The sequence below is a fragment of the Balaenoptera musculus genome, chromosome 15, assembly GCF_009873245.2.
Source record: "Balaenoptera musculus isolate JJ_BM4_2016_0621 chromosome 15, mBalMus1.pri.v3, whole genome shotgun sequence".
NCBI classification, from domain to species: domain Eukaryota; kingdom Metazoa; phylum Chordata; class Mammalia; order Artiodactyla; family Balaenopteridae; genus Balaenoptera; species Balaenoptera musculus.
This window is the reverse complement of record NC_045799.1, coordinates 17661537-17688155: the sequence shown is the minus strand read 5'-3', so window position 1 is coordinate 17688155 and position 26619 is coordinate 17661537. Positions and strand designations below refer to the sequence as shown.

Genomic DNA, 26619 nt, shown 5'->3' with positions numbered 1-26619 from the left:
TTTGAATTCTTTATGATTATAATAACACTGAAATGAGCATTCTTACAAATAAGTATTTTAATGCAACTCTGCTGATGTCCCTAAGATAAATTCTTGGAAATTAATTTATTGGGCTAAAGTAGATGAACTATTTTATCTTTAAGGCTTTTGACACATACTACCAGATTGCCTTTCAGAAAGTTCACACAATTCTGGGCTCCCCAAACAGAAGGATATACCAATTCCCAATCCATGACAACAACGACTATTTAAAAGATTAAGCATATGTAGTTGTATCTTTTTTAGAATACTGGAGAGCGCAGATTTGCTTTTCAGTATAATTGGCCATTTGCATTGATTCTTTTATGAACATGTTTTCTATACCCTGTGCTCATTTTCCTGGATGGCTCTTCATTTCTGTTCATCATTGTCTTATGATTTATAATCTGTTTTTAAGAACTTAAGCTTTTTGCATAGGTTACAATAGTTTTGGTCAGTTCTTCATTTGCTTTTTAAATCTTTTAGGTATGTAGTCATCCTTTCCACAGATATTTATTGAATACTTAATACGACCAAGGGACTTGGTGATAGACATTACGGATACACCAGGGACAAAGAAAGATAGAGTCAAATCCTTGATAAAGCTTGTATTTTTGGAAAGGGAGACTACATTAAATAAATAATTGCACTCATAATTAGTTTTTTAATGTTGTTATCAGAACTTTGAGGTAAACACATAAGGTGTTGGAAGAATTATAACCAGCAGAGAAAATCTAGCCTGGCAAATCAGGATAATGAGTAGAAAGTAAGTTAGGGTCGATGGATAAGTAGAAAGCTACTAGGACAATCCTGGGGAGGGTGGGTGTTGGAGTGCGGTGGATGGCTTTGTGGAGGAAAGTGTGGAAGGAGAAAAGCCATCCTGGGGAGAGAAGATGGTAGCTTGGACCAGGGTGATGGTAGTGTAGAAGAGAATTAGACTGTGTCAGAGATTTGCGGGAGCTCCTGTGATTTGGTGGTGATGGAGGGTCAAGGAAAACCCCAGCTCTTCTGTTTCATACCAGTGGGGTGGATCAGAGGTTGTTCACAGAAAGGGAGCCTTAGAGGATGACTAGCCTTGGAAAGGAAGCTGGCAAGCTCAGTTCTGTCATAATTCATTGGACAAGTATACAGGACACCCAGGGGGCAATGTTGTAGCAGTGGGGTGGGGGCAGTGGGTAGCGATGTTTAGGCACTGAAACCATGGGCAGGGAATAGATCTTGTAGCCAGAGTGCAGAGGAGAACAAAAGTAGCAAGTCTAGGACTAAGGCAAGAGGAACTCCAAACTTAACAAGGAAAACAAAGAAACTCAGAAACTGGGAAGCCGTGTTCAGAGAAGCAACAGAAAACCAGGAAGGTGGGCTGTCATTGAAGCAACCAAGGGAGGAGCAAAAAGGTATTGGTTAACAGTGACAGGTGTGGATGCTGGGTAAGATGCAACCTTCTGTTTGCTCATTGAATGTAGTGTCTTCAAGGTTACTTGTGAACTGAGCAAGGGTAATTTAGGGAGAACACTGGTATCATAAGTCATCCTTTAATGGGTGGAGAAGAGAGTGGAAGGTGAGGCGAGTAAACAAACAAAATGTTTACTTGTGTTGAGATGAGTAAACATTTTTGCTGTGAAGGGGAGGCGAATGCAAGAAGGAACAGGAATGAGACACGGAGCTAAAGTACTGCCCCCTCCCAAAGAGGGAGAGGTTATAGCATGATTAAAGGCAACCAGGAAAAATCCAAAATTGACGTTTAGAGGTAGAAGGATGGGAAAGAGACAGGGAACAACTGACATTAGTAGGGTCCTGAAAATGCCAGGGCTGGGGTGGGTGGAAAGAGAGCATCCTTCCCTCTGTGAGATAAGAGGAAGAAAATGTGCAAGTGCTCTGGAGAGGGAGGTTGAGGTGTCCTCTAATGGTTCTACTTTCTTGAGAAGAGAGAGTGAAACCATCTGCCAAAAGTGTCCTGGAGGAGGAGCTTCGTCAGGAATCTGGAGAAGCTTTAAGAGGTGAAAGGTGAGCTGAACAGAGAGGTGCTGGTACTGCTCACTAAGAAGGCTGTATCAGATGCAGGCTGGGATGGGGAGTATCAAGCTAGGACCACCACCTGGGCTCCTTTCATACTAGCTCAGAGCAAATTCTCTTTTTTACCCAACATCAGATGAATAGTCATCTGTATTTTCTGCTTTCTATTTTATGCTTTATTCCCAACTTTTTTCTTTTTAAGCCTAACATTTTAATCCATCTGGGATCAATTTTATGTACTGTACAAAATGGAAATTTCACTGGAGTTCTTTACAATATTCTTAGGACAATAAATTGACCAGTCAAAACTTTCCCCAGTGATTTAAAATGCCATTTTATTATCACATTAAATTATTTTATATTCTAGCATATGTTGTTGGCTTTCTGCTCTATTTCATTGAGTCATAGCTTCTATTGTGACAGTATCTCTCTGTTGTGTTGATATAGCATGTTTTAATATTCAGTAGAACAGGTCCTTTCCAAATATCATCATTCTTTTGCAAAGTTTTCTGGACTATCACTACCAATGTATTCTTCCAGAAGAATACTGGAATAATTTTACAAAACTTCAAAAATGTTCTGTCAGAATCTTTATTTCCCTTGCATTCTTCACTTCTCTGGGGGACAAATGACACCTTTTTTATAACAAGTCCTCCTGCCAGTAATATTGTATTAATTCTCATTTCTTAATGTTTTCTTTTTAGGTCTCCCAGTTAAAAATGTTTTTTCATTTCTTACAAACTGTATTCCTAGGATTTTATTACTTTTGTTCATATTATTTTTGCATTACATTAAGGAGTTTCTCTTATGAAACATAAGACAAAATTATGTGTAACAAATGTATATTTAAATAATAATTATGAAATGAACATGCATGTACCCACTATCCAATCTAAGAAATAAAACATCAGGACTTCCCTGGTGGCGCAGTGGTTGAGAATCTGCCTGCTAATGCAGGGGACACGGGTTCAAGCCCTGGTCTGGGAAGATCCCACATGCCGCGGAGGAACTAGGCCCGTGTGCCACAACTACTGAGCCTGCGCGTCTGGAGCCTGTGCTCCGCAACAAGAGAGGCCGCGGTAGTGAGAGGCCCATGCACCGCGATGAAGAGTGGTCCCTGCTTGCCACAACTAGAGAAAGCCCTCGCACAGAAACAAAGACCCAACACAGCCAAAAAAAAAAAAAAATATATATATATATATATATATATATATATATATACTGAGGAACACATAATCTTTTTTTTTTTAATTAATTAATTTATTTATTTATGGCTGTGTTGGGTCTTTGTTTCTGTGCGAGGGCTTTCTTCCAGTTGTGGCAGGCAGACTCTCAACCACTGCGCCGCCAGGGAAGCCCAGAACACATAATCTTCACAAAAAAAAAAAAAAAAAAAAAAGAAATAAAACATCGCTGTACCATTGGAGCATCCTTTGGGCCTTACACTCTTGTCTCCTACTCTCCGCCCCATGAACAAAAAAAATGCATATTATTCTGAATTTTATGTTAATCCTTCTCTCTATTTGGAGTTATAAGTATATACATCTATCTCAAGACAAAATATCATTTAGTTTTTCCTGGTTTCCTTTATATAGATAAAACTGAGTGTTTGTATTGCATGACTTGCATTTGTCACTCAATGCTGTTTTGAGATTCATCCCCACTAATGCATGTAGTTGTATTTCATTCTTCTAAATTTTATGAATAGAGTCTTATTTATTTTCTATATTTCTTATTTATTACTATAGGCAGACATTAAGACTATTTCCCAATGGGGCTATCTTACAGCATTGCTCCTATGAATATTTTTGTACATTTGGTTGAAAATATATATGATTTCACTAAGGTATACCTAGAAATAGGATAGGTAGACGAAGGGCAATATCTGTCTTCAGCTTTCCTGAGTAATGCCAAATGATTTTCCAAAGTGGTGGTGGCAATGTACACTCCCTCCAACAATGTTCTGAAAGCTCCTACGTCTCTACATCCTTACAAACACTTGGTATTGTAAGGTTTTTATATTCTAGACCATCTGGTAAGTGTGAAATGATAGATCACTGAGATTTTATTTGTTTTTGTCTGTTTTCTAAAGAGGATGAGCATCTTTTAGTGTTTTTTGGACATTATTGTCTTCTTCTTATTGATTTGTAGAGGTTCTTTGCATATCTTTGCTATGGATCCTTTTATTGGCTATGTGTGTTATAAAAATCTTCTCTTGGTTTTTGTCTTCCCTATCCCTTTATGTTACCTCTGGATAAAGATCAGTTCTTAATTTTGCTGTGGACAAATTTATCAGTTTTTCTTTTTTTTTTGGTATGGGGAAAAGAAACATTAGTGGCTTGATGGTGGTAATCATTTCACAATGTATATCTATATCAAATCATCATGTTGTAGATCTTAAATATATACAATTTTATTTATCAAATAAACCTCAACAAAGCTGGGAAAAAAATAGCAGCAGATGCTGTGGGTGCTTACTGCCCATATCCTGATGCTCACTGCAAAACACTTGCTACTCTACCTGAAGGCTGTGGAAGCAAACTTGGTCTCCACACAGGGTAAGCAAAAAGTGCCAGAATTAATGTCCCCAAAACATTCTTCAAGCAATGAAAGGAAGTTAATGTATGAATATTCTGGTCTCTTCACCACTGGTTGGGTTAACTCTGAGATATGTTCTAGTAATATTTCTCAAACTACCTCAAATACCGAAACCCTTGTTATTGTTATCGTTATTATTATTAATTTTCTTAATATTATTTTCAACCCACTGTGGACCGATACTATCATAAAGTTTTTAAAAAGAATAGGAAAGTAAAATCAAAAAGTAAAAGTGAAATATAAAAACACAGAAAATGCAAGCTCCTCCTTTAAAATACTTAATCTCTTTTTCTGTAATTATCTTGTCAAGGACCTGAAAGAGTTCATGAGTCAGTGCTGGTCTCTGGATTACAGGTGGAGTGGCACTGCTCTAAAACCCAGTGATTCCCATGGTAATTTTCTTGATAATGCATGTTTTATTGGCTTTCTTCCCTTCCCTGATTCACTTCTCTCTACTTGCCAGTGTGTCCTGGACCATCTCCTAAATAAAGTACTTGCATTTGAATCCTTATCTCAGGATCAGATAAATGCAAACAAAAATAATAAATCCAAATAAAATATTCTTATTTAAGAAATACTTTCTCCACCCTGAAGTCATAAGAATATTCCCTTAAACTTTCTTCAGTTTTAAAGTCATACCTTTTATAAAATGTCTTCAACTCATCTGTAATTGTGTTTTCACGTATAGCGTGAGGTAGGGATCTAATTTCAATTCTTCCTCTCTATCCTATCACTACTTAATGAAAACAAATTTTTATTTACTTAACTGATCTGCCATACACTCCCTCTGCCTTCCATCACATTTCCACATATGTATGGGTCTATTTCTAGGTTCTCTCTATTTTTTCAATTGTTGTATTAGACTATTCCTGTGTCAATATCATGTCTTTTTATTAACTGAATGATTCTTTAAATTCTATAGTGCTTTACAATTTTCAAAAGTTTAACACACATGATTTCATATAATCCCATAATAACCCCTTTTTCCCCCTATCCTGATATTGCCCCTCCCCGTTCCCTCTCCCCACTGGTAACCACTAATTTGTTCTCTATATCTGTGAGCCTGCTTCTTTTTTGTTCTATTCACTAGTTTGTTGTATTTTTTAGATTCCACCTATAAGTGATATCATACAGTATTTGTCTTTGTCTGTCTTTCACTTAGCATAATGCCCTCCAAGTCCATCCATGTTGCTGCAAATGGCATTATTTCATTCTTTTTTATGGCTGAATAGTATTCCATTGTGTGTATATACCACATCTTCTTTATCCATTCATCTGTTGATGGACACTTAGGTTGCTTCCATACCTTGGCAACTGTAAATAATGCTGCTATGAACATTGGGGTGCATGTATCTTTTTGATTTAGAAATACCATGTCTTCTTGATTAACAAAGATTTGTAAGTTTTGTAGCTGGTAGAGCAAGGCCTGCAAATATGCATTTTTTTGTTCAGGGCTGTCTTACTATTCTTGTCTTTTCTCCTTGCATATACATTTTAGGACTAGCTTGTAAATTTTCAAAAAAAAAGTCTCATTTTTCTATTGAAGTCGCATGAATTATAGATCAACTGGGAGACCATTAATGTCTTTATATATTATGGCTTTATAAATTGGGTTTTCCTATCCATAAACATGGTGTATCTCTTACTCAGGTCTTCTTTAATGTCCTTCAGTGCTTTATACATTTACATACACTATACATCTTGAAATCTTTTTGTTAGGTTTATTCCTAAAAACCATATATTTTTATTGGTATCATAAATAGTATCTTAAGAAAAACACATACTTTTTAGGTGAATGGAAATGCAATTGATTTTTTAATGTTGAGTTCTTTTGTCAAACATGCTATATTCTCTTATTAATTCTAATGAATTGTGTGTAAATTTCTTTGGGTTATCTAATAAATAACCATAGCATCTACAGTTAATGATAGTTTTGTTCTTTTCCGATCTTTTCACTATTTATTTAATTTTCTCGCCTTCTACCAAAGCCACCAATACAATATTTAGTGGAGATAACGATAAGCATCTGTGTGCTTTCCAACTTCAAAGGAAATGATTTTATTATTTCATCCTTGGGTGTGGTGTTTGTAAGTTTCTTATAGTTACCCTTTATCAGGGTAAGAAGGTCTTTTTTATTCCTGGTATACAAGGATATTTTCTTTTTAAGTCATGCTGAGCTTTAACTGAAGCTTTTTCTGTATCTACTGTAGTAATGATATGTTTTTGCCCTCTCTTACTTTGTTAAAGAAGTGAATTGCAGTAATGTATTTGTTAATGTTGAACAAATATTATATTAATTTCCTAAAATAAACCTTTTTTTTTCCCTAGTTGTATACAGTGCTGGATTGTTTGTTAATATTTTGTTTGGGGGATTTGAATCTAATTGTCCTTTTTCTCATAATAAGCTTGTCTGGTATTGATATTAAGGATAAACTGGTATCCTAAAATGAGGAGAGGAGTGTTCCTTCTTCTTCTTCTCTCTAAAAGCATAGATGCAAGACTGGGATTACCAGTGCCTTGAGTATTTGTCTGATTGCACTTATAAGACCATCTAGGACTGGTGTGTTTTTGTTGGAAAAGTTTAAACTACTGATTCTATTTCTCTTTCTCTATTTGTTGTAGAATTATATACATTTTCCCCCTTTAGTCAAGTTTTTATATTTATATTTTGCTAGGAACTTTTTCATAGCCCATAAACGTCAAATTTACTGGTCTAAAAGGATATTTAATATCCACATTTTATCTTTTTTTACTGTGAAAGAACCAGTATACAAGCATATAAAACAAATACACATCTCATTAATTTATCAACAGACAACTTCATACCTGCAAAAGGTAAGGGCTCTCTTAACTTCTTAATAATCATGACCTTGCTTTTCATTATAGTTTTTCTTCCTTAAACACACATCCCTAAGCACTATGGAGTTTATTATTAAATAAAAATAATAAATATAATAAATAGTGCTAAACTCTTTTACAAAGACCAGTCTGGGAGAACTAACCTCTTTCTTTACATCACTAATTTCCATTCCATGAACATGTTCTAACCCAGTATTTATTTATACATTCTGTAAAGAATGTGGATTTTACTGTGTTTTAAAATCTTGTTTCTTGCTGTAATTCTTAAGGGACATTTGCTGTGCATTAAAAGATTGTTCTTCTTTAATAAGAATGACAGCATTTTTCCATATGTCCAGTAACCTTTCTTTATGCAAACTTACAAGAGCTGGAACAGGCCAGTCTAGTTTGGTGGGCTGAGATATGTTCTGCTAGTGATTATATGAGCCCCTGTTTTAAATATTTCTAACCCAGAGCGAAAGGGAAAACTTAGATATGCCCATCATTACTTGGCCAGATAAGGGGTCCGCTTGCTTGGAGGTGAGGGTTGGTGAGGGAAGGTTAGGGAAAAGAAATGACCACACAACAGGAAGCTTCTTTTCAAAAAGAGGACTTATTTTGGTTTTTGAAGGAGCAGCCTGAAGTTACCTGGAGCACTGCCCCTACCTTTAACTGGAATGTCTCTTCCCAAAGATATTCTTTCCTCAAATTCCTCTGCTTTCCTGATTTACCACATTGCAGGCTTGGACCAAGGGCTCTCATCCTCTGCTCTGTGCACTGGCATATAAAGATGCCTCAACATTAAGTCTCCTGAACCCCTGACCCCCCAACTCCTATCAGCTCCATAGCCCACCCTTGCCTTTAGCCTTGGGCAGAGTTTGAGGGTATTTATGCAACTGGGCTTAGAAGTTCCTTCTTCTTGTGCCCCAAGGGACTGGGTGGCAGTGGAGGGGGTGGTTTCTTTCAGTGAAGTCACAGCTCCGTCATCTTTTCTCCATGTAGGTCCCCCTCCCCCAACATTGCTCTGCATTAATTCCTCTGGCATGGGTATGGCATCCTCTTAAAGTTCTCAGGGCAGAATGAAAGGCATTTTTCTATTCCTTTGGGAAGGTAGTTTAAGAAGAATGATCAGATGACCATCTTGAATCAAAACTCTCATTTTCATCATGCAGACCTGTAACGTAGTACTAACATCATGGGCTGAGCCAGACTGCCTGGGTTTATGTCCCATTCTCACCACTTATATGTTGTACAACCTGAGGCAAGTTGCCTAACCTCTCTGTGACTCAGTTTCCTTTCTTTAAAATGAGGATTAGGGGCTTCCCTGGTGGCGCAGTGGTTAAGAATCTGCCTGCCAATGCAGGGGACACGGGTTCGAGCCCTGGTCTGGGAAGATCCCACATGCCACGGAGCAACTGGGCCCGTGAGCCACAATTACTGAGCCTGCGCGTCTGGAGCCTGTGCTCCGCAACAAGAGAGGCCGCGATGGTGAGAGGCCCGCGCACCGCGATGAAGAGTGGTCCCCACTTGCCGCAACTAGAGAAAGCCCTCGCACAGAAACGAAGACTCAACACAGTCATAAATAAATAAATAAAAGAACGTGAATTTCTAAAAAAAAAAAAAAAAAAAAAAATGAGGATTAAAATAGTACCTCCTTCATAGCTACTGTGGTGATTCACACTGTGTGTTTGCTCCTCCCCCTGGTCCCATCACATTCTCTGAGAACTGCTCTAGTGCAGCCTGGAGATCACCGATTTGATTCTTTTGCAAAATCTGAATTGTTACTATTTCCCTTGGTGTCCCTCCATCTATCTATAGTCTCTGAATAGTGTCATACTGCTAATCATAGAAGCCGTATCTTCTCATAGCTTACTGAGCATATTTAACAGCTTTCTAAAATCTTCTTCTGATTTCTATGGTAAATTATTTAAAAATCTATTTTGTCTTTGAGGAGATTCTCATGATTCATTCATTCAATAATATATTTATCACATGTCTATTATCTACCTGGCACTGTTCTAAGTGCTTGGAAGCACCAGTAAACAAAAATAGAAAAAAACCATCATTGTCTCTTTGGTATACATGCAAGCGGGAGAAGAGAGATAATTAAATGTAGAGTGAAATAGGCAGCATGTCAAATGATAAATCCTAGGGAGATACACAGACCAGGGAAGAGGAACAAGGAGTCTGGTGTTAGAAAAGTCCAGTTTATAATAGAAAGGCTGAGGAAGATTTGCCTAAAAGGTGACATTTGAGTGAAGACATGAAGGAGGTGAAGAAACCAGCCCTGTTTTTTTTGTGGGAAGATTATTCTAGTCAGAAGGAATGGCAAATGCAAATGTCCTGAGGCAGGGACACACCTGGCACATTTGAGAACAGTGACTGGATTTATGTAGTAAGGCAGACGTAGAAGAAGATGAGGTCAGACAGGCAACCAGAAAAGTGGTAGTATTAAAACCAGGCAGGGGCTTCCCTGGTGGCGCAGTGGTTAAGAATCTGCCTGCTAATGCAGGGGACACGGGTTCGAGCCCTGGTCTGGGAAGATCCCACATGCCGCGGAGCAGCTGGGCCCGTGAGCCACAATTACTGAGCCTGCGCGTCTGGAGCCTGTGCTCCGCAACAAGAGAGTCCACGATAGTGAGAGGCCGGCGCACCGCGATGAAGAGTGGCCCCCACTTGCCGCAACTAGAGGAAGCCCTCGCACAGAAACGAAGACCCAACACAGCCATAAATAAATAAATTAATTAAATAAAATAAAAAATTAGAAGTTTAAAAAAAAAAAAAAAAAACCAGGCAGGACCCTCTGGGGTTCCTGGGCACAGAAGCCTTTCTGTGCCCCCTGTTCCTTGTTTGTAGGGAACAGAGTCTAGCCTCCCTGACCTTCCCTGAGTTCCAAAGGGCAGCTTCAAACAGGTAATAATCAGGGAAGGGAGGGGATGCAGACAGAGACAAGGGAGGAGCAGTCAAGAAACAACAGTGCAGCCTTGGGGCAGGGTCCTGGTTCTGCCTCAAGGGATGCACGGAACAATATCTTTGAGCTCTCTACAGAACTAAAACCCCCAACAAATATAAGATGTTAGCATTCTTCATTCCAAAGAAGATCACAGTTTGATAACCTCATCAAGAGACCACCTAAGGCCAAATTAAAGGAACCAGAAAGGCTCATTACGAGGAGACTACCTGAAATCAGATTAAAGGAGTGAAGGCCCTGCACACACCCTAATCTTATCAGCAACCCCACCCTTGAACTACTGCTATAAAACTCCTCACCAAATCCTCCTGGATTGGGGGACACAGATTTTGGAGGGCATGAGCCCTCTATGTCCCCCTTTGCCTGGCAAAGCAGTAAAGCTAGTCTTTTCTACTTCACCCAAAACTCTGAGATTCGATTTGGCACCAGTGCACAGAGGCCAAGTTTTCCGCATCAGTGTGGTCACATAGGACCTTGTGAGCCACCCTAAGGACTTGTGCTTTTAATCTCAGTAACACAAGAAACCACTGGAAGGTTATGCACAGAGGGGTGATGTTGTGATTTGCCTCATGGTTTAATAAGATCCTTCTGGCCACTGTGTTGAGAAAACAGAGCGGGGGCCAGGGCTAAAGCTGAAAGGCCATTGTGGAGACCCTTCTAATAATCCAGGTTGGAGACTGCAGTGGCTTGGACCAAAGAGCTAGCAGTAGAGGCTGTAAAAAATGATCAAGGTCTTGCTATATATTGAAGGACAAGTCAAAAGAATGTGCTTATGGATGGGATGTGGGGAGTGAACAGGGATGCTTTGCACAAAGCAAGGGGGCGCCAAACATAGAGAATAGGTGTGTTCCCTGGAGTTTGCAATCCAGGGCTTTAGATGTGACAAAAGTGAGGAATCAAGGTGTCTGACTTGAGCCATTGATAAAATGGAGTTGCCATTAACTGAGGTGGAGAAGAGCATGAGGAGAATGAGTTTGGTGGTGGCTGAAGGATGATCAGGCCACCAGCTGTGGATGTGTTTAATTCCAGTGGCTGATTAGCAATGCAGGTGGATAGGTCTGACAGGATAAATGACTGGATAATTTGGATAAATGACTCTGGAGGACAGGGGAGAGGTCTGGCCTGGAGATGTCAACTGGAGAAGTCATTAGCATATGGATAGATTTTAAAGCCAAAGGATTGGAGGAAATAATTACAGGAATGAGTGTGGCTCAAGGGTCAACAAGCTATGGCCACTGCCAAATGCAACCAGCTGCTTGTTCTGTAAATAAAATTCTACTGGAACACTGCCACACCCATTCATTTCTACGGTCAGAGTGAGATGTTTGAAATTGGGATTACAGAGGTATTATAGGTAATTTTAAGATCGTCCCTTGCCCATAACTAACAGAAATCTTGCATAGATCACTGGTTTGGTTTTTCCAAGTCACACACCCTCGGTTAAAAAGCAGTCTGCTGAGTCTGGTACTGGCCACACACCACTTAATATAGTTCTTGGCGGAGAGTAAATTAAATGCTTTATGTATAGACTTTCATGTAGGACACCATGTAGAAACTGGTGGGATGACCATCCCCATTTTACAGATGGGGGCACTGAAATGTACAGAATGCAAGTAATTTAATCAAGGTTACACAACAAAGTAGTGAATGGAGCCTAGATATAGCCCGGATCCCTCTGACTCCAAAGTATTTTCTGAATCACCCCTTTCTTCCATCACCTGGTAGACATGTGGGTGTAGAAAAGCTGAAAGACAGTCACACTAAAGTCACCTACTAGTGGAAAAATCAGCACATCTCGACCCCAGGCTGAGGGTTTTTTTACCACATCACACTACCACTCCACAAGACAAGAAGTCCTTTTCCATGAAGCCGACTTACATTCGACCCTCGGTGTCCACAGGAATTGGATCCAGGATAACAAAATAACAAAATCCACTGAAGCTAAATTCTTTATATAAAACGGCGCAGTACAGTTGACCTTCCACACTGGGGGTTCCTCGTGGGAGGATTTAACCAACCGTGCATTGATTTCGAAATCAATCTGCGGATATGGAACCCACAGATATGGAACCCACGGATACAGAGGGTTAACTGTACTTTCTTTTGATTCAACTAGGTCTTTTTCTTCCCCATCTTACTCACTGTGAAAAGACTTCTTGAGGAAAGATTCCTGTTTTGTCTTATCTTCTAAGTTGCTTTACCCTTCTTTTTTTTCTTCATAATTCTTTAGTGGATCCACATATTCCCTCCCCAAAATTTCATTTCTTTTTCTATCTAACAGCATGGAACTTTCCATCCCTTTGATAGAGTTCTACAACAAAGGTTAATTACTTTATAATTTCATTCTCTTTTAAAAAAAAAAGCACACTAAAATTGCTAATTTTAACTGTGCTTCTTGTCAGTAGGTTCATGTAAATTCACTGTAATTAAACCAGATGTTTTCTTGTGCCTAAAACTCAGGTGGTAATTTAAGGGAAATTTTCATTTCAACATAAAGGAGGACAGAGTGTTATCAAGGGAAGTTTTCTCCTCTCTTCTCCTGTCTTATCCTTTCCTCTTCTTTCTTCCCCTCCATTTTCATATCTGAAAAGTGGGGCTAATGGTGAACTTTGAGGGTAGTTGTGAGAAGTAATAAGTCAGTTTATGTAAAAGCACAGAGCCCTGCACAGTCAGCACAAGTTTCCCTTCCTATCATCTTGTCTAGGTTTTTTTTTTTTTTAATTTATTTATTTTTTGCCTCTCCATTCCAGGTGCCATATTTGTTGGTTAGTTGGTTGTTGTTCATTATAGAGGCTCAGAACTAACTTAAAAGTTGAAATAATTTGAAAATGGTTCAGAGGAGTCTGTGAGTCTTATAGAGACAAGATAGATTTAAACAATTTCACTCTACCTTGTAATTTCCAGTCTTGCTGGAGGAAAGATAATTTTTTTCTGGATAAATTTTTATATCTTAAGGTGTCAAACATACCTTTTTAATGGAACTATACAGTGGTGTATTAGTAAATGTTTCACAGCCAGCTCTCCAGGAAAACAAAACAAAATAAAACCTCAATATGTTTCCTGATTTCCATGGTGTAAATATCTCCACCGTGGTTGATTTTAAGCAGTGAATGTGATATCACTGGGTTCAGAGGTTAGAAGAGAGGCGAATGATTAGCTCTATCAAGCCAGTATCAGCTGGTTTTGAGTGTAAATAAAATATATTATACATGTCTTTACCTTCTTAGCATATATAAGCAGGGCCCCGTGATACCATGAAAGAGGCATGGGTTTCGATATTAGCTATTCATTCATTTAACAAATAGTTAATGAACATCTACTATGTGCCAGGCAGACAATAAACACACACATACACACAGTATTTCAGATAATGATAAGTTCTACAGAAAAGGATAAAACAGAGAGTGTTTAGGGAGATACTGGCCAGGAATAGGATTGTATCTTAGATAGGGTTGGGGGAAAAGCACAGATAAGATTTTGGGATCTACTTATTGGCTCTGCCATTTGTTACTCAGTAGCCTTAGACAGGTTCCTTAAACTCTCTGAGCCTCAGATTTCTCTTCCACCCAGTATCAGTAGCATCTACATCACAGTATTTGGCAACTGACTGTATGAATGAAGAATATCAGCACAACACCTAGCTCATAATGCACATTCAAAAACTGTAATTGCACTTCTCCTTACCCTTTATGATAGCTCAAGGTTATCTCTGAAAACATTAAAAATGTACTGAGCTCTAATTAAATGATGGCTCAGCACTTACTAAGATGTGTATAGCTTTTTATCCTTAACGAAATGACTATGGATTTCATTACTTATTGCCTTGTTGTTATTGCTTTTTATACTTTTCTTCTCACTGTCCTCTTTTCCAGATTTTATGTGCTGCATCTTGTTACTGTACAAGTACACATCCCTAGCAACATGCAGCCTCTTGTTACTGCATCTTGTTACTGTACAAGTACACGTCCCTAGCAACATGCAGCCTCTTGTTACTGTATCTTGTTACTGTACAAGTACATATCCCTAGCAACATGCAGCCTCCTTCTAGCTTCATGTGACCTGAGAAACCAGATAATTAACCTTGTTAGAAACGCACGTAAAATACAAGCACTCATTCCTAAAATATCAGTCTTCTCTATGATGAAAGTACATGTCTTATACTAAATGCAATAATATATGTATTATACGTGATTAAGGATATATTATTATATGTGATTAAGCATATTATGTTAAAATATTATATACTATATGATTAATTATAATCAATTAGATTTTTATACAATTATTATAAATTATATGGGAATCTACATTCCTTATTGCAAAATAAGAAAAATGATACTGTTTGCTTTTTCATGTTTGGTGTTAAGATTAAACAAATCTACATTGCTGATGAAAATGTAAAATGATAAGGACTTCTATGGAGGAGTATCTGTCATCATCTAACAAAAATGCATATGCATTTACCCACTGACCCCAGTAATCCAACTTTCAGGAACTTCTCATGAAAATACATCTTCACAATACCAAACAACATATGCACAATACTGGATACAGTATTATTTGTCATAGCAAATAATGGGAACAACCAAGTGTCCACAGGACCCTACTTGAATTAACCATGGTATATCCACATAATGAAGTCCCACACAGCTATAAAAAAGAATGACACAAATCTGTACAAGCCGACATGGACTGATTTCAAGGATATATTAAGTGAACAAAAACACAAGATACAGAGTATACCTACTATGCTATCTTTTATATAAAAATAAGAGAAATAAAGATAATTTTTACTTTTTTACAAAATGAACTATAGGAAAGATATATCTGAAATAAATACAAATGGTTACCTTCCAGGTGCAGATAAGAACAGTGTGAAAGAGAGATGCTGGCAATTCTTCTCTGAGTGTACCTTTTTATACAGTTTTGACTTTTGAACCAAGAAACTGTTTTGATGTTAGAAACAATGACATTAAACAAAAAAGGATGGGGGGAAGGCAGAGCTTAAAATTGAAATAAATGAACCTAATAGGGTATCAAATTGATAATATAACCATCCAGAGAAAAGAATGAACTTTTGGATATGGTATCGTGACTACTCCAGGAGAGAAAAACTAAAAAGAAAATCTTTAACCTAATTTATAGTTTTCTTGTTTGTTAGGAGGACTGGTATTGTAATTCTGAGACTACTTTGTGTGTATTGTAGCATGGAGCAAATGAAAAAATATGTGAATGTTGGGGTTTTCACTGTGGGAGGAGGGAGAGAGATATATATGGATTGAGGGCAAGTGCAGAAGAATCCTGAGGTGTTGGATTTGAATTAGTGTGAGCTCATGATTTAAAACAGATAAAATTATATTCCCCAGCTCTACCTTCTTGAAGAGCCTAGAGGCAATAACACCCCATTGAGCACAACTAAGATGCATCTCTGAAAACAACCAGAAATCCTCAGATAAGCGGTTAATTCCAGGCCTGGGGCAGAGACATTACAAGGAGAGTCTGGAATATTTTGTTGCACCAGAAGCAAGGAAGACTAATGAGACCATGTCCAAAGGACCTAGGAGCCAATCTGAAGGGACTCCCACTAGCCATATTTGAGACAGTTTGAGCATTAAAAAGAATAATGATAGTAATGGATTTTAATACATTCAGGAAAAAAAAATGACCCATGAGTCAATAGGGAAAAAAAATGGGGAGGGGGATGAGGAGAGAAAAGCTCTTTTATAAAGAAGAATGCAAATTAATACTTGTAGAGGGAATGTTAGATTTACAGCACCCTTTTGTAAATATCAGCATAATAACTGATTCAGGAGAGGACTATCAAGGAGTGTTAAAACCGTTGGGTCAAGAGTTCTTGGGGAGAACCAGAACTGCCAAAGCAATCTTGAGGAAAAAGAACAAAGCAGGAGGCATAACCCTCCCAGACTTCAGACAATACTACAAAGCTGCAGTAATCAAAACAGTGTGGTACTGGCACAAAAACAGACATACGGATCAATGGAACAGAATAGAGAGCCCAGAAATAAACCCACGCACTTACGGTCAATTAATCTTCAACAAAGGAGGCAAGAATATTAAATGGGAAAAAGTCTCTTCAGCAAGTAGTGCTGGGAAAGTTGGACAGCTGCACATAAATCAATGAAGTTAGAACACACCCTCACACCAAAAATTAACTCCAAATGGCTTAAAGACTTACACATAAGATATGACACCATAAAACTCCTAGAAGAGATCGTAGGCAAAACATTCTCTGACATAAATCATACCAATGTTTTCTTAGGTGAGTCTCCCAAGGCAGTTGAAATAAAAACAAAAACAAACAAACAAAAAACAAGTGGGGCCTGGGACTTCCCTGGTGGTCCAGTGGTTAAGACTTCACTTTCCAATGCAGGGGGTGCAGTTTTGATCCCTTGTCAGGGAGCTAAGATCCCACATGCCTCGTGGCCAAAAACCAAAAAAACATAAAAAAAACAGAAGCAATGTTGTAACAAATTCAATAAAGACTTTAAAAATAGTCCACATCAAAAAACTCTTAAAAAAACAAACAAAAAACCAAATGGGACCTACTCAAGCTTACAGGCTTTTGCATAGCAAAGGAAACCATAAACAAAACAAAAAGACAATCTACAGAATGGGAGAAAATAGTTGCAAATGATGTGACCAACAAGGGCTTAATTTTTAAAATATACAAACAGCTCATACAACTCAACAACAAAAAAAACAAACAACCCAATCAAAAAATGGGCAGAAGACTTAAATAGACATTTCTCCAAAGAAGACATACAGATGGCCAATAGGCACATGAAAAGATGCTGAACATCACTAATTATTAGAGAAATGCAAATCAAAACTACCAGGAGGTACCACCTCACACTAGTCAGAATGGCTGTCATTAAAAAAGTTTACAAATAACAAATGCTGGAGAGGGTATGGAGAAAAGGGAACCCTCTTACACCGTTGGTGGGAATGTAAATTGGTGCAGCCACTATGGAAAACAGTATAGAGGTTCCTCAAAAAACTAAAGAGAGTTGCCATATGATCCAGCAATCCCACTCCTGGGCATATACCCAGACGAAACTCTAATCCGAAAAGATACATGCTCCCCAATGTTCATAGCAGCACTATTTACAATAGTCAAGATATGGAAGCAACCTAAGTGTCCATCAACAGACAAATGGATAAAGAAGATGTGATACACACACACACACACACACACACACACAAATGGAATATTACTCAGCTATCAAAAAGGATGAAATAATGCCATCTGCTGCAACATGGATGGACCTAGAGATTATCATACTAAGCAAAATAAGTCAGAAAGAGAAAGACAAATACCATATGACATCACTTATATGTGGAATCTAAAATATGAGATAAATCAACATATCTATGAAACAAAAACATATCTATGAAAAAAACAGACTCACAGATATAGAGAACAGACTTGTGGTTGCCAAGGGGGAAAGGGGGTAGGGGAGAGAAGGACTGGGAGTTTGAGATTAGCGGAGGCACACTGTTATATATAGGATGGATAAACAACAAGGTCCTACTGTATAGCACAGGGAACTATTGATATATTCAGTATCCTGTGACAAACCATAATGGAAACAAATGTGAAAAAGAATATATATATATATGTAAAACTGAGTCACTTTGCTGTACAGAAGAAATTAACACAACATTGTAAATCAACTATACTTCAATAAAATTAAAAAAAGAGTTCTTGGGGAATAGGATCCTCAAGGATCTCTACGCATCACTGCACAGGTGAGCTAATTTACGAAGAGAAAAGGTGCTGCATTTACTGTGGAGGGACTGGGTGGTCCCCATCTTATCTAAGGGACCAATGCAGCAACATCAGTAAAGGGGATCCCTGACATTATGTACCTCTTGACATGATACAGTGAGAAATATACATCACCAACCCATATAGCATTTTTGCCAAACATGTCTCATATTCTGGTTTGTCACATAAAATCAGGTTTAATATTATTGGAAATATGAATGTGGATTATCTACTTGATTATTTTAAAATTAATGCTAAATTTCTTAGATGTCCTATGGTATTGTGGGTATGGAGGAGAATGTCCTTATCCTTAGGTCATGTCATGTATGCTAAAGAATTTAGGGGTCAGGTATCATGATTTCTGCCACTTACTTTCAAAGAGTTAAAAATATTATATGTATGTTTATATATATTTCCATATCAAATATATCATACCTAGGTATCATACATATATATGAAAAAATAGATAGCAAGGTGTTCAGAAATGTTGAATCTAGTGAAGGTTTTACAGATCTTATTTGTACTATTCTTTCAATTTTTCTATGGTTTTGAAACATTTCAAAGTAAGATCTTGGGTATGAGTCATTGTATAAAATATAACATGCCTATGAGTGTCTAGATTCCATTTCACAGTCTTGGCTGTGGTCTGGTTGAAGGCAGAGAAGTAACCACCCAGTAAATGAGTCACGGTTTTGTATGAGACATTTGTGAAGAAAAGGGGGAAAATAAGGAACCTGTTTAGTCTCCTATTAACGATGACCTCCCAGATGAAACAACAGGGCTCAGTGGCCATGACCTCCTCTCACCAGCGGTGGATTGCTTCACACGCTCACGAAAGCACTGGGGTGATGAAATTACAAATTCCGTATATTCCCCAGAAGACAATTTTGTAGCACAGACGAAAGCAGCGTGAGTCCAGTCAGCTCAATCTGCAAGGCTGCTCCTTGGTTCCCCAAAGGGGGTTTCGGTTAATGGACTACAGCTGAGCTCCATCCCCAGCTCGACCTTGAGGTGAATGAGCTCCCAGCAAACAGAGATGGTGCCTCTCCCCTCTTTAGGAGAAATGGAACCTCATCGCAGCATGCAGAGGGCGCTGTGCTCTTCTGAGACTTTGCTGCAGCCCGGTGGTTCCTGAGGTGGGGCCTCAGGAGGGCTACAAGATGGAGGCCTGGTGTCTTAATGTTGGTGTGTTTACTGTGATAATGGCCGCACATCTCGGTAGAGAAGGAATGGATATGATATTAATGGTGTTTGATTAAAATGTAATTTCAAAGCTTTGCTGCTCTCAATTTGTTTTGATAAAGACCTTGTGCTTGTTTCTTTTCCTGATGACGAGAAGAAGAAAGGGAGAGGCTGAGGGATGCCTTAAGGATGGGATTTGGGATTTGCTGTTGCACATGTAGGTAATCCTCAAAAAGCAGCCCAAGGTGGGCAGAGCATCTTGGCAAAAAATGCCCTGAGCTGTTCCTGGGCCAAACCCTCCTGTTCATCTTCTGCAACCTGAATTTTCATGCTGGTTCTCAACAGTGGCTCCTCCCTCTCTAACAACCAGGTCCCTCATGAACACCTGGCACTAAACCACCCTACTTGTCCCAACTCTGCTTCTCCACCCAGGCACTGACCACATCGCCACTCCTTGAAAGTCGATGTCATAATCTACAACCAGTTACAGTGGACGTCTATAGCTCTGAAGAGATGGGTGGATGGTTTCTGGGTTGGCTGTGCTAGAGGATTCTTTGTCAAGAATTTTTTTTATTTAGTGCAAATGTAGTAGCTACATTTAATGAAAACTTACAATCTGATGAGCATGATTCCAATTTCTATATACACCATCCTTTTTAATGAGCACAGCAACCTGTAAGGTAGGTACTATTACTATCTCCTTTTTATAGATGAGAAACCAAGGCAGAGAGGTTAAGCAACTTGCTCCAGGCGTATCTGGCTCCAGAGTCTGCCTTCTCAGAGAGTGCATTATTCTACCTGCTGGAGGAAGGGGCTGTACATTTTTGAAACAATGGAGCCAGATCTTGGGAAAGTTTTGGCAGCTTCAGCAGAAGCTAAATCCAGGGTCACATGTCCTGGGCTGCAGAATGAAGCCAAGATGAGATGTCTGACCCTCTCTGTTGGAGGCTGGATGGGAACAGGCTCATAGGACACAGGGCACTCAGATCTTCTGGAGAAGCTGGTCTTGGGGAGAGCTGTACCCACAGAAGACTGAGGTTCATTACAAGATAGGAAGATGGGGGAACAAGGTGACACAGGCTGAGTCCCCACTGCTACTGCTACCTAGAAGCACAGTCTACAGGGGCTGTGAACAGAGTGGCTGTGAGAATGAATTTAAAGGGGATCAGGAAGGGTTTGTTATGAAGGCAGGTTTGATAAAACTTCCAGGTCTAGGATGGGACGGGGTGATGTGAGAACTGGGAGACAAGGTGAGAGGCTGGAGCTCCTTCCTCTATCTCCCTGTGGGACTCTGCCGCTGAGGATGTGGGTCTGGATCCCACCAGGGGTCATCACTCAGGGGTCCTTCGACTTGCTTATATGAAATAAGAGTACTAGACAGGACCGCCATGGAAGAGGCTCTGCTTTGAGTCAAGTGTGAGGATTTGCCTCATGCAGTAACGATGACAGAGTTCTGCCCGGATCCCTTCTAATCACTTTATGCCATTTTTGTGCCCTTCTATTTTTTGTCTGCATGTGTAGAAAGCCAAAAGTTCTTGAGAATTTACTTCCCAATCCTCCATCCCCATTCCAGACCTAACCATTGGCCGGCAGCCGTGATTTGGAACGACAGTGACACATAACCTGCCCTGTAGAGTTCTCCTGCAGGCCCAGGTCACAGGCCCCTGGATTTGGCCTGAAGCTGTACCTGGGCTTCCTCCCCTTCACTGTCCTGCTTCCCCCACTCCCTCCCCAGTCTCCCCTGGGAAACCTTCCTTAATCGATCATTTGCAGACCAATCCACATGAGTCTGATGCCAGGAAACTAACTAAAGACACCCCTCGAGGCCAGAAGCAGTCTGGCTGGAAGGAAAACTGAAATACGGCCACAGAGAAGTGTTTCTTAGATAAGTCCTAGAACCAGCAAGTCCTGTCCTACCATAAATAACATAACCACCGTGGCAGAGTTACATGCAAAATACAGCAGGGGTCTGAGAAGCAACACCCAAGTTGGCTTGGGGCACTCAGGGAAAGCTTCTGGAGGAAGTAGCACGTGAGCAAAGACTTGAAAGATTATAAATAGAGTTTGTCCCACAAATGTGGAGGAGAGGTCATTCTGAGCAGGAGAAACAGAGTGGCATAGGCAAGGAGACAAGGGCGGGAAAAAGAGATGTGTTCTAGAAAGTACACGTGGCTCTCTCTTCCTGGAGTCTTAAGAGGCATGCTGGAAGAGAAACTGCAGAAGGCAAGCTCATCGGAACCTTGTGGGCGTGGAGCTGGGGGATGGGGAGGGAGAGATGGAGGCACCCAGGCTGACTTCAGGTGTTTATCTTGACTTAGTAGATGCAGTTCATTGACGTGAGGAACACAGGGAGAGAAGCCCATATAGAAGAGGAGACAGTTCGTTTCTGGGTACTTTTGAAGACGCCTGTAGGACACGCAGGTGAATATGCGGTTCTGGGTGCATTCGATGTGTGTGCCAAGTTCCTTAAGTGTATTTTCTGATCCTTATTCTTACAGAATCCAGAGCCGTCTGACTCCCAAACTCAACATGCTTCAACAATCCTATCAATACACAGCTTCTCTTTCGGGAGGCATCAGTGTGGTTAAACGCTGGCATAGCAGGTGGTATAAAGTGAGAAGAGAGACGGGGATGTAGAAAGGTCAAACTTGAGCGTGTGTCTGCGACAGCGTTGCCACTGTCTAGGGGGACAGCACCCCTTGGAGTTGTGCACTGCACAGCCTGTGTGGTGCTTTATTGAAGAGCATAGAAAAGGGGCTGATATATCAACAGAGAGATGAAAGACGCAGGAAAAATAAAACCTCCTAACCGCTAGGCATGGCCCCGCCCCCAGCAGAGCTGGCGTCCCCATTCCCGAGGGAGCATGCGCACCGCTGCACTCACCATCCTCCTCCGTCTGCACCACCAGCTCCTCACTCTCCATCCGGCCCTCGGGGTTGGACAGCAGCAGCCGCAGCCGGATGGTCATGAAGGGGCGCAGGCCCCGCAGGGTGTAGTGGGAGGAGGTCTGAATGAGCTCCTCGGCCTCGTACTGCTGCTGGTTGAACACGTACTGGTACTGCACCGTGAGGTTGTAGCTGTGGCAGCGGGTCACCGCGTAGCCGAAGGGCTCCCACTGCAGCGTCAGCTGCCGGGCTCGGATGTCCACGATCTCCACGTTCTGCGGGCCGTGCACCGGGTCTGCAAGACACACACGCAAGACACGGGGCTCTGAGGAGGCTGTCAGGAAGGTGGGGTGGAGGCTCCGCTAAAACAGGGGAGAACAGCGCTTTCAACTCATCCCAATCACTCAGCCACTGCCTTCCTGACTTCGCCACCTAGAGTGTAATTTAATTACCATTTTTCTGTAAATCAAACTCCTTCTTCTTTTTTAAATAAGGCATCTAAAAGAAAACATAACTATTTAAAGGGAAAACCTGAAGCACTTGCCATAAATAAATGTTTACCATGTAAAACAATGCAAAGTTGTCTTCATCAGGGTACCACCAAGAACCATGTTGGGTACCGCTAACAGCACACACAACACTTTGGGGAAATACTAATTGAGAAGGATGCTGGAGTTCTGATCTACCTCTTTACATTTCATCTGGCCACACCCCCTCCTCTTGAGAAACCAGCCCCATTTCTTTAGTTCACCACACCGAGGTGCACAGTCTAGAAATCGAATCGCATCCTCAACGCACAGCGTCCTCAACAGGTCACTGTGACCCGTTGACAATGCCTTGGAATTTCCCTTCCTGTTACTGACAACACAATTCATCCTTTCCTAGCCTCCCACAACAGTCCTCAACCCTTCCTTCTTTCCTCTCCACTTTTTTCCAGACAGGCCCCTCCAGGGGCATCGTTCTAAAAACAGATCTGATCCAGCAATCCCACTCCTGGGCATATATCCAGACAAACTGTAATTCAAAAAGATACATGCACCTCTATGTTCACAGCAGCGCTATTCACAATAGCCAAGACATGGAAACAACCTAAATGTCCACTGACAGAGGGATGGATAAAGAAGATGTAGGGGGCTTCCCTGGTAGCGCAGTGGTTGAGAATCTGCCTGCCAATGCAGGGGACACAGGTTCAAGCCCTGGTCTGGGAAGATCCCACATGCCGCGGAGCAACTAGGCCCGTGAGCCACAACTACTGAGCCTGCGTGTCTGGAGCTTGTGCTCCGCAACAAGAGGCCGCAACAGTGAGAGGCCCGCGCACCGCGATGAAGAGTGGCCCCCGCTCACTGCAACTAGAGAAAGCCCTCGCACAGAAATGAAGCCAACACAGCCAAAAAAAAAAAAAAAAAAAAAAAAAAAGATGTAGTATATACAATGGAATATTCCTCAGCCATAAAAAAGAAAGCAATAACACCATTTGCAGCTACATGGATGGACCCAGAGATTATCACACTAAGCGAAGTAAGTCAGAAAGAGAAAGACAAATACCATATGATATCACTTATATGTGGAATCTAAAATATGACACAAATAAACTTACCTACGAAACAGACTCACAGACATAGAGAACAGACTTGTGGTGGCCAAGGAGGAGGGGGTTCCGGGGAGGGAAGGATTGGGAGTTTGGGATTAGCAGATGCACACTATTATACATAGAAACAACAAGGTCCTACTGTGTAGCACAGGGAACTATATTCAATATCTTATAATAAAGCAGAATGGAAAAGAATATGAAAAGGAATATATATATATAACTGAATCACTTTGTTGTACACCGGAAACTAATACAACATTGTAAATCAACTATACTTTAATTTAAAAAAATTAAAAAATAAAAACAGATCTGATCATGCCTTCTCACCCTTGTGCTGATCTTGGTCCCAGACCCCCATATATAACATTGGCTATGTTTATTTTATTATGAATATTCTATTTACACTTTACACAAATTAAATAGATGTTTTTGTGCAAAACAGATAATAAAAAACAAAACTTTTCTTTTTTTAATCCCCATATGTAAAGCTCATTCTATAAGGTTTAGGCACTTGTTACGATAGAAACGTAACTTCTTTTATGATCGGCGTTCCCCATAAGTTCTTCTGTCAGACTCTCTTCGCTGGGAGTAGTTAAGCACAGGCTAGAGATTCAATCCGTGTACTTCTCCCCCCACCCCGCCCACCATGCTACCTCACTAGCTGTGTGACCTTGGGCAAGGGCACTGCATCTCTGAGCCTCCATTTCTTCGTCTATAAAGTGGAAATTATTGCGCTAATCTCAGAGGGCCCTTAATGTGTATAAAATGAACTGTAAAGAGAGAGAGAAAATTGTCTCTGCCTAACAGTGGGCGTTCCTCTTAGAGAGAATGGCCCTTCTTGGAGAAATGCTTTAAGAAGCTTGTTTGGAGTAGATGCTGCAGTCCCAGGGCATTGGGATCGGCTGTGCTTAGCCTTTAGAGGAAGAGAAAAATGAACTCCCTGGCTGCTGGGATTGAATAGGAGAGGATGGGGGTGAACAAGATGGTGTATTTTTGGGTGGAGCCCAATGGGACTGTTCTCATGTGACTCCTAGTCTTCAATAGGGTCCTCAAAATACCACAAAATGATTGGCTGTGATTTGATTTCCTGGGGCTTCTGAGATCTGCATGCCTCACTTGGGCCAAATAAAATGTCGCATGGGAACAAAGGGACCAGAGGCAAAGGGGACTTGGAAGATATGTCCATGTGTGTTACTGACACCTTGAGAGATGATTTGGGCTTTCTCAGGCTATGGAATTAAGAGGTTCAAGGACATCTCAGTTCAAGTGCAAAAGACAAGACCTCTGGTGGCCCTGTGGGTTAGATACACGTGGGTGAAAGTGTTCTGTAAGTTCGAGAACTCGCATTCAAGAAAGGGCAAGACAGTGGCTCTTTATTAAGCAGTAACTATGGGCTGGGCAGTTGCGTGCTGAAAACAACTGTCCGACATAGGGAACTGAGGCCAACGAAGGGACATGACTTGCCCAGGGCCACACAGCTAAGTCCCCAGCTCTGGACTCCCACGGCACTTTGCACAGCTATCCAGCCCACTCAGCATCCGTCACGCTTTCTAGGAACTGCTTGTTCCTTTATACATCATTCCTCCCAGGCTGCAAGGGACCATGTGCTGTTTGTCCAGCAACCCCAGCACATGGCACTGAGTCTGTTGGTGGGCCAGTTCATGTTTAAACTGAGATGAACAGATGGTGACCTGTTTTTGAGAACTGAGCTTGGACCCCCTTGACTCCACAGTCCCCTGTTCTGTCCCCTCTAAGCACATCACCAAGTCTTTAAGGTGAACTTATCTATTTTTCAATTCAAGCAAGAGAACGTCCTAAAATCCTACATGATGGAAACTAGTTTTCAAAATGCATGATGGAGGCATTCATGCTTTCACTATAACCGCCCCCCCCCAAACCTCAGATGCCAAACCCAGCTTCTGCTCCAGTAATTGCCTACAGCAGGGAGAGTCTCAGGTTTACATTCCGGTTCGTACAAACAAGTTAGAAATTGCTGAGAAAGCCTTGTGTGTGCAGTGGAGATTGGTTTGTTGAATTTACATCCCTCGTGTAAATATGTCCAAGCCTAGAGCCTATGGTTTCTGCCTCCAGATAAGACTCCGTCCATATGACCTTCTTGAGTAACAGCCTACAGGCCACCGAGATGGCATACAGTGGGAAGAGAGTGTGGCTTATCTGGGAAGCTGGACAGTCTTCCTCTGATGGACAAGTAAAGTGGCTTGGCCTCTGGGTTCACTGTCTCTATGCCCTTACACTTGGCAATGAGGGCCCTGTCCCGAGCCCTGTGAATTGGCGAGCACACTCTGGCCATCTGCAGACTCTGCCCTCCTCCTGAAGCAGGAGTCAATGGGCCAATGTGTCTACCTGGTCCTTATGCTCCCCATTCTGGACCGGGTTCCAGACACCTGACACCCTAGAATTCCCTGTCCCAGTGGCTCCAAACTCATTTCCAGGGCTTGTGTGAACCTCTTCCCTTGGTTTGGCCAGCCAAGGTCAGACCATATTCCATGTGTGTACCCCTAGGCCCAACGGGTGACCAGAGCGTGGCTGTTTGGAGGAGACCTTTGTGGGGAGGGATGGAGTCATTTGAAAGGAGAAGGAAAGAGGCTGCAGGTCTGTGTATCTTGTCTCAGACCCATTTGTGTTCTTACGTATGTTAGGGACAAGTGTGTATGTATGTGTATGATTGACTAACTCATATCTTCAGAAGCTTCTTTATTCTGCAGCTGCCTCT

General features: G+C 40.8%; 1 protein-coding gene across 11 annotated transcripts in view; it reads right to left on the bottom strand.

Moving 5' to 3' along the window:
* PTPRT (protein tyrosine phosphatase receptor type T) overlaps positions 1 to 26619 on the bottom strand; it is a 1089879-nt gene that overhangs the window by 392816 nt on the left and 670444 nt on the right. For all 11 annotated transcript variants that reach the window (XM_036826097.1, XM_036826100.1, XM_036826103.1 and 8 more), the window contains exon 8: positions 22293 to 22589. In XM_036826097.1, coding sequence (XP_036681992.1) covers positions 22293 to 22589 — 297 coding nt within the window. The remainder of the gene's footprint in view (positions 1 to 22292; positions 22590 to 26619) is intronic.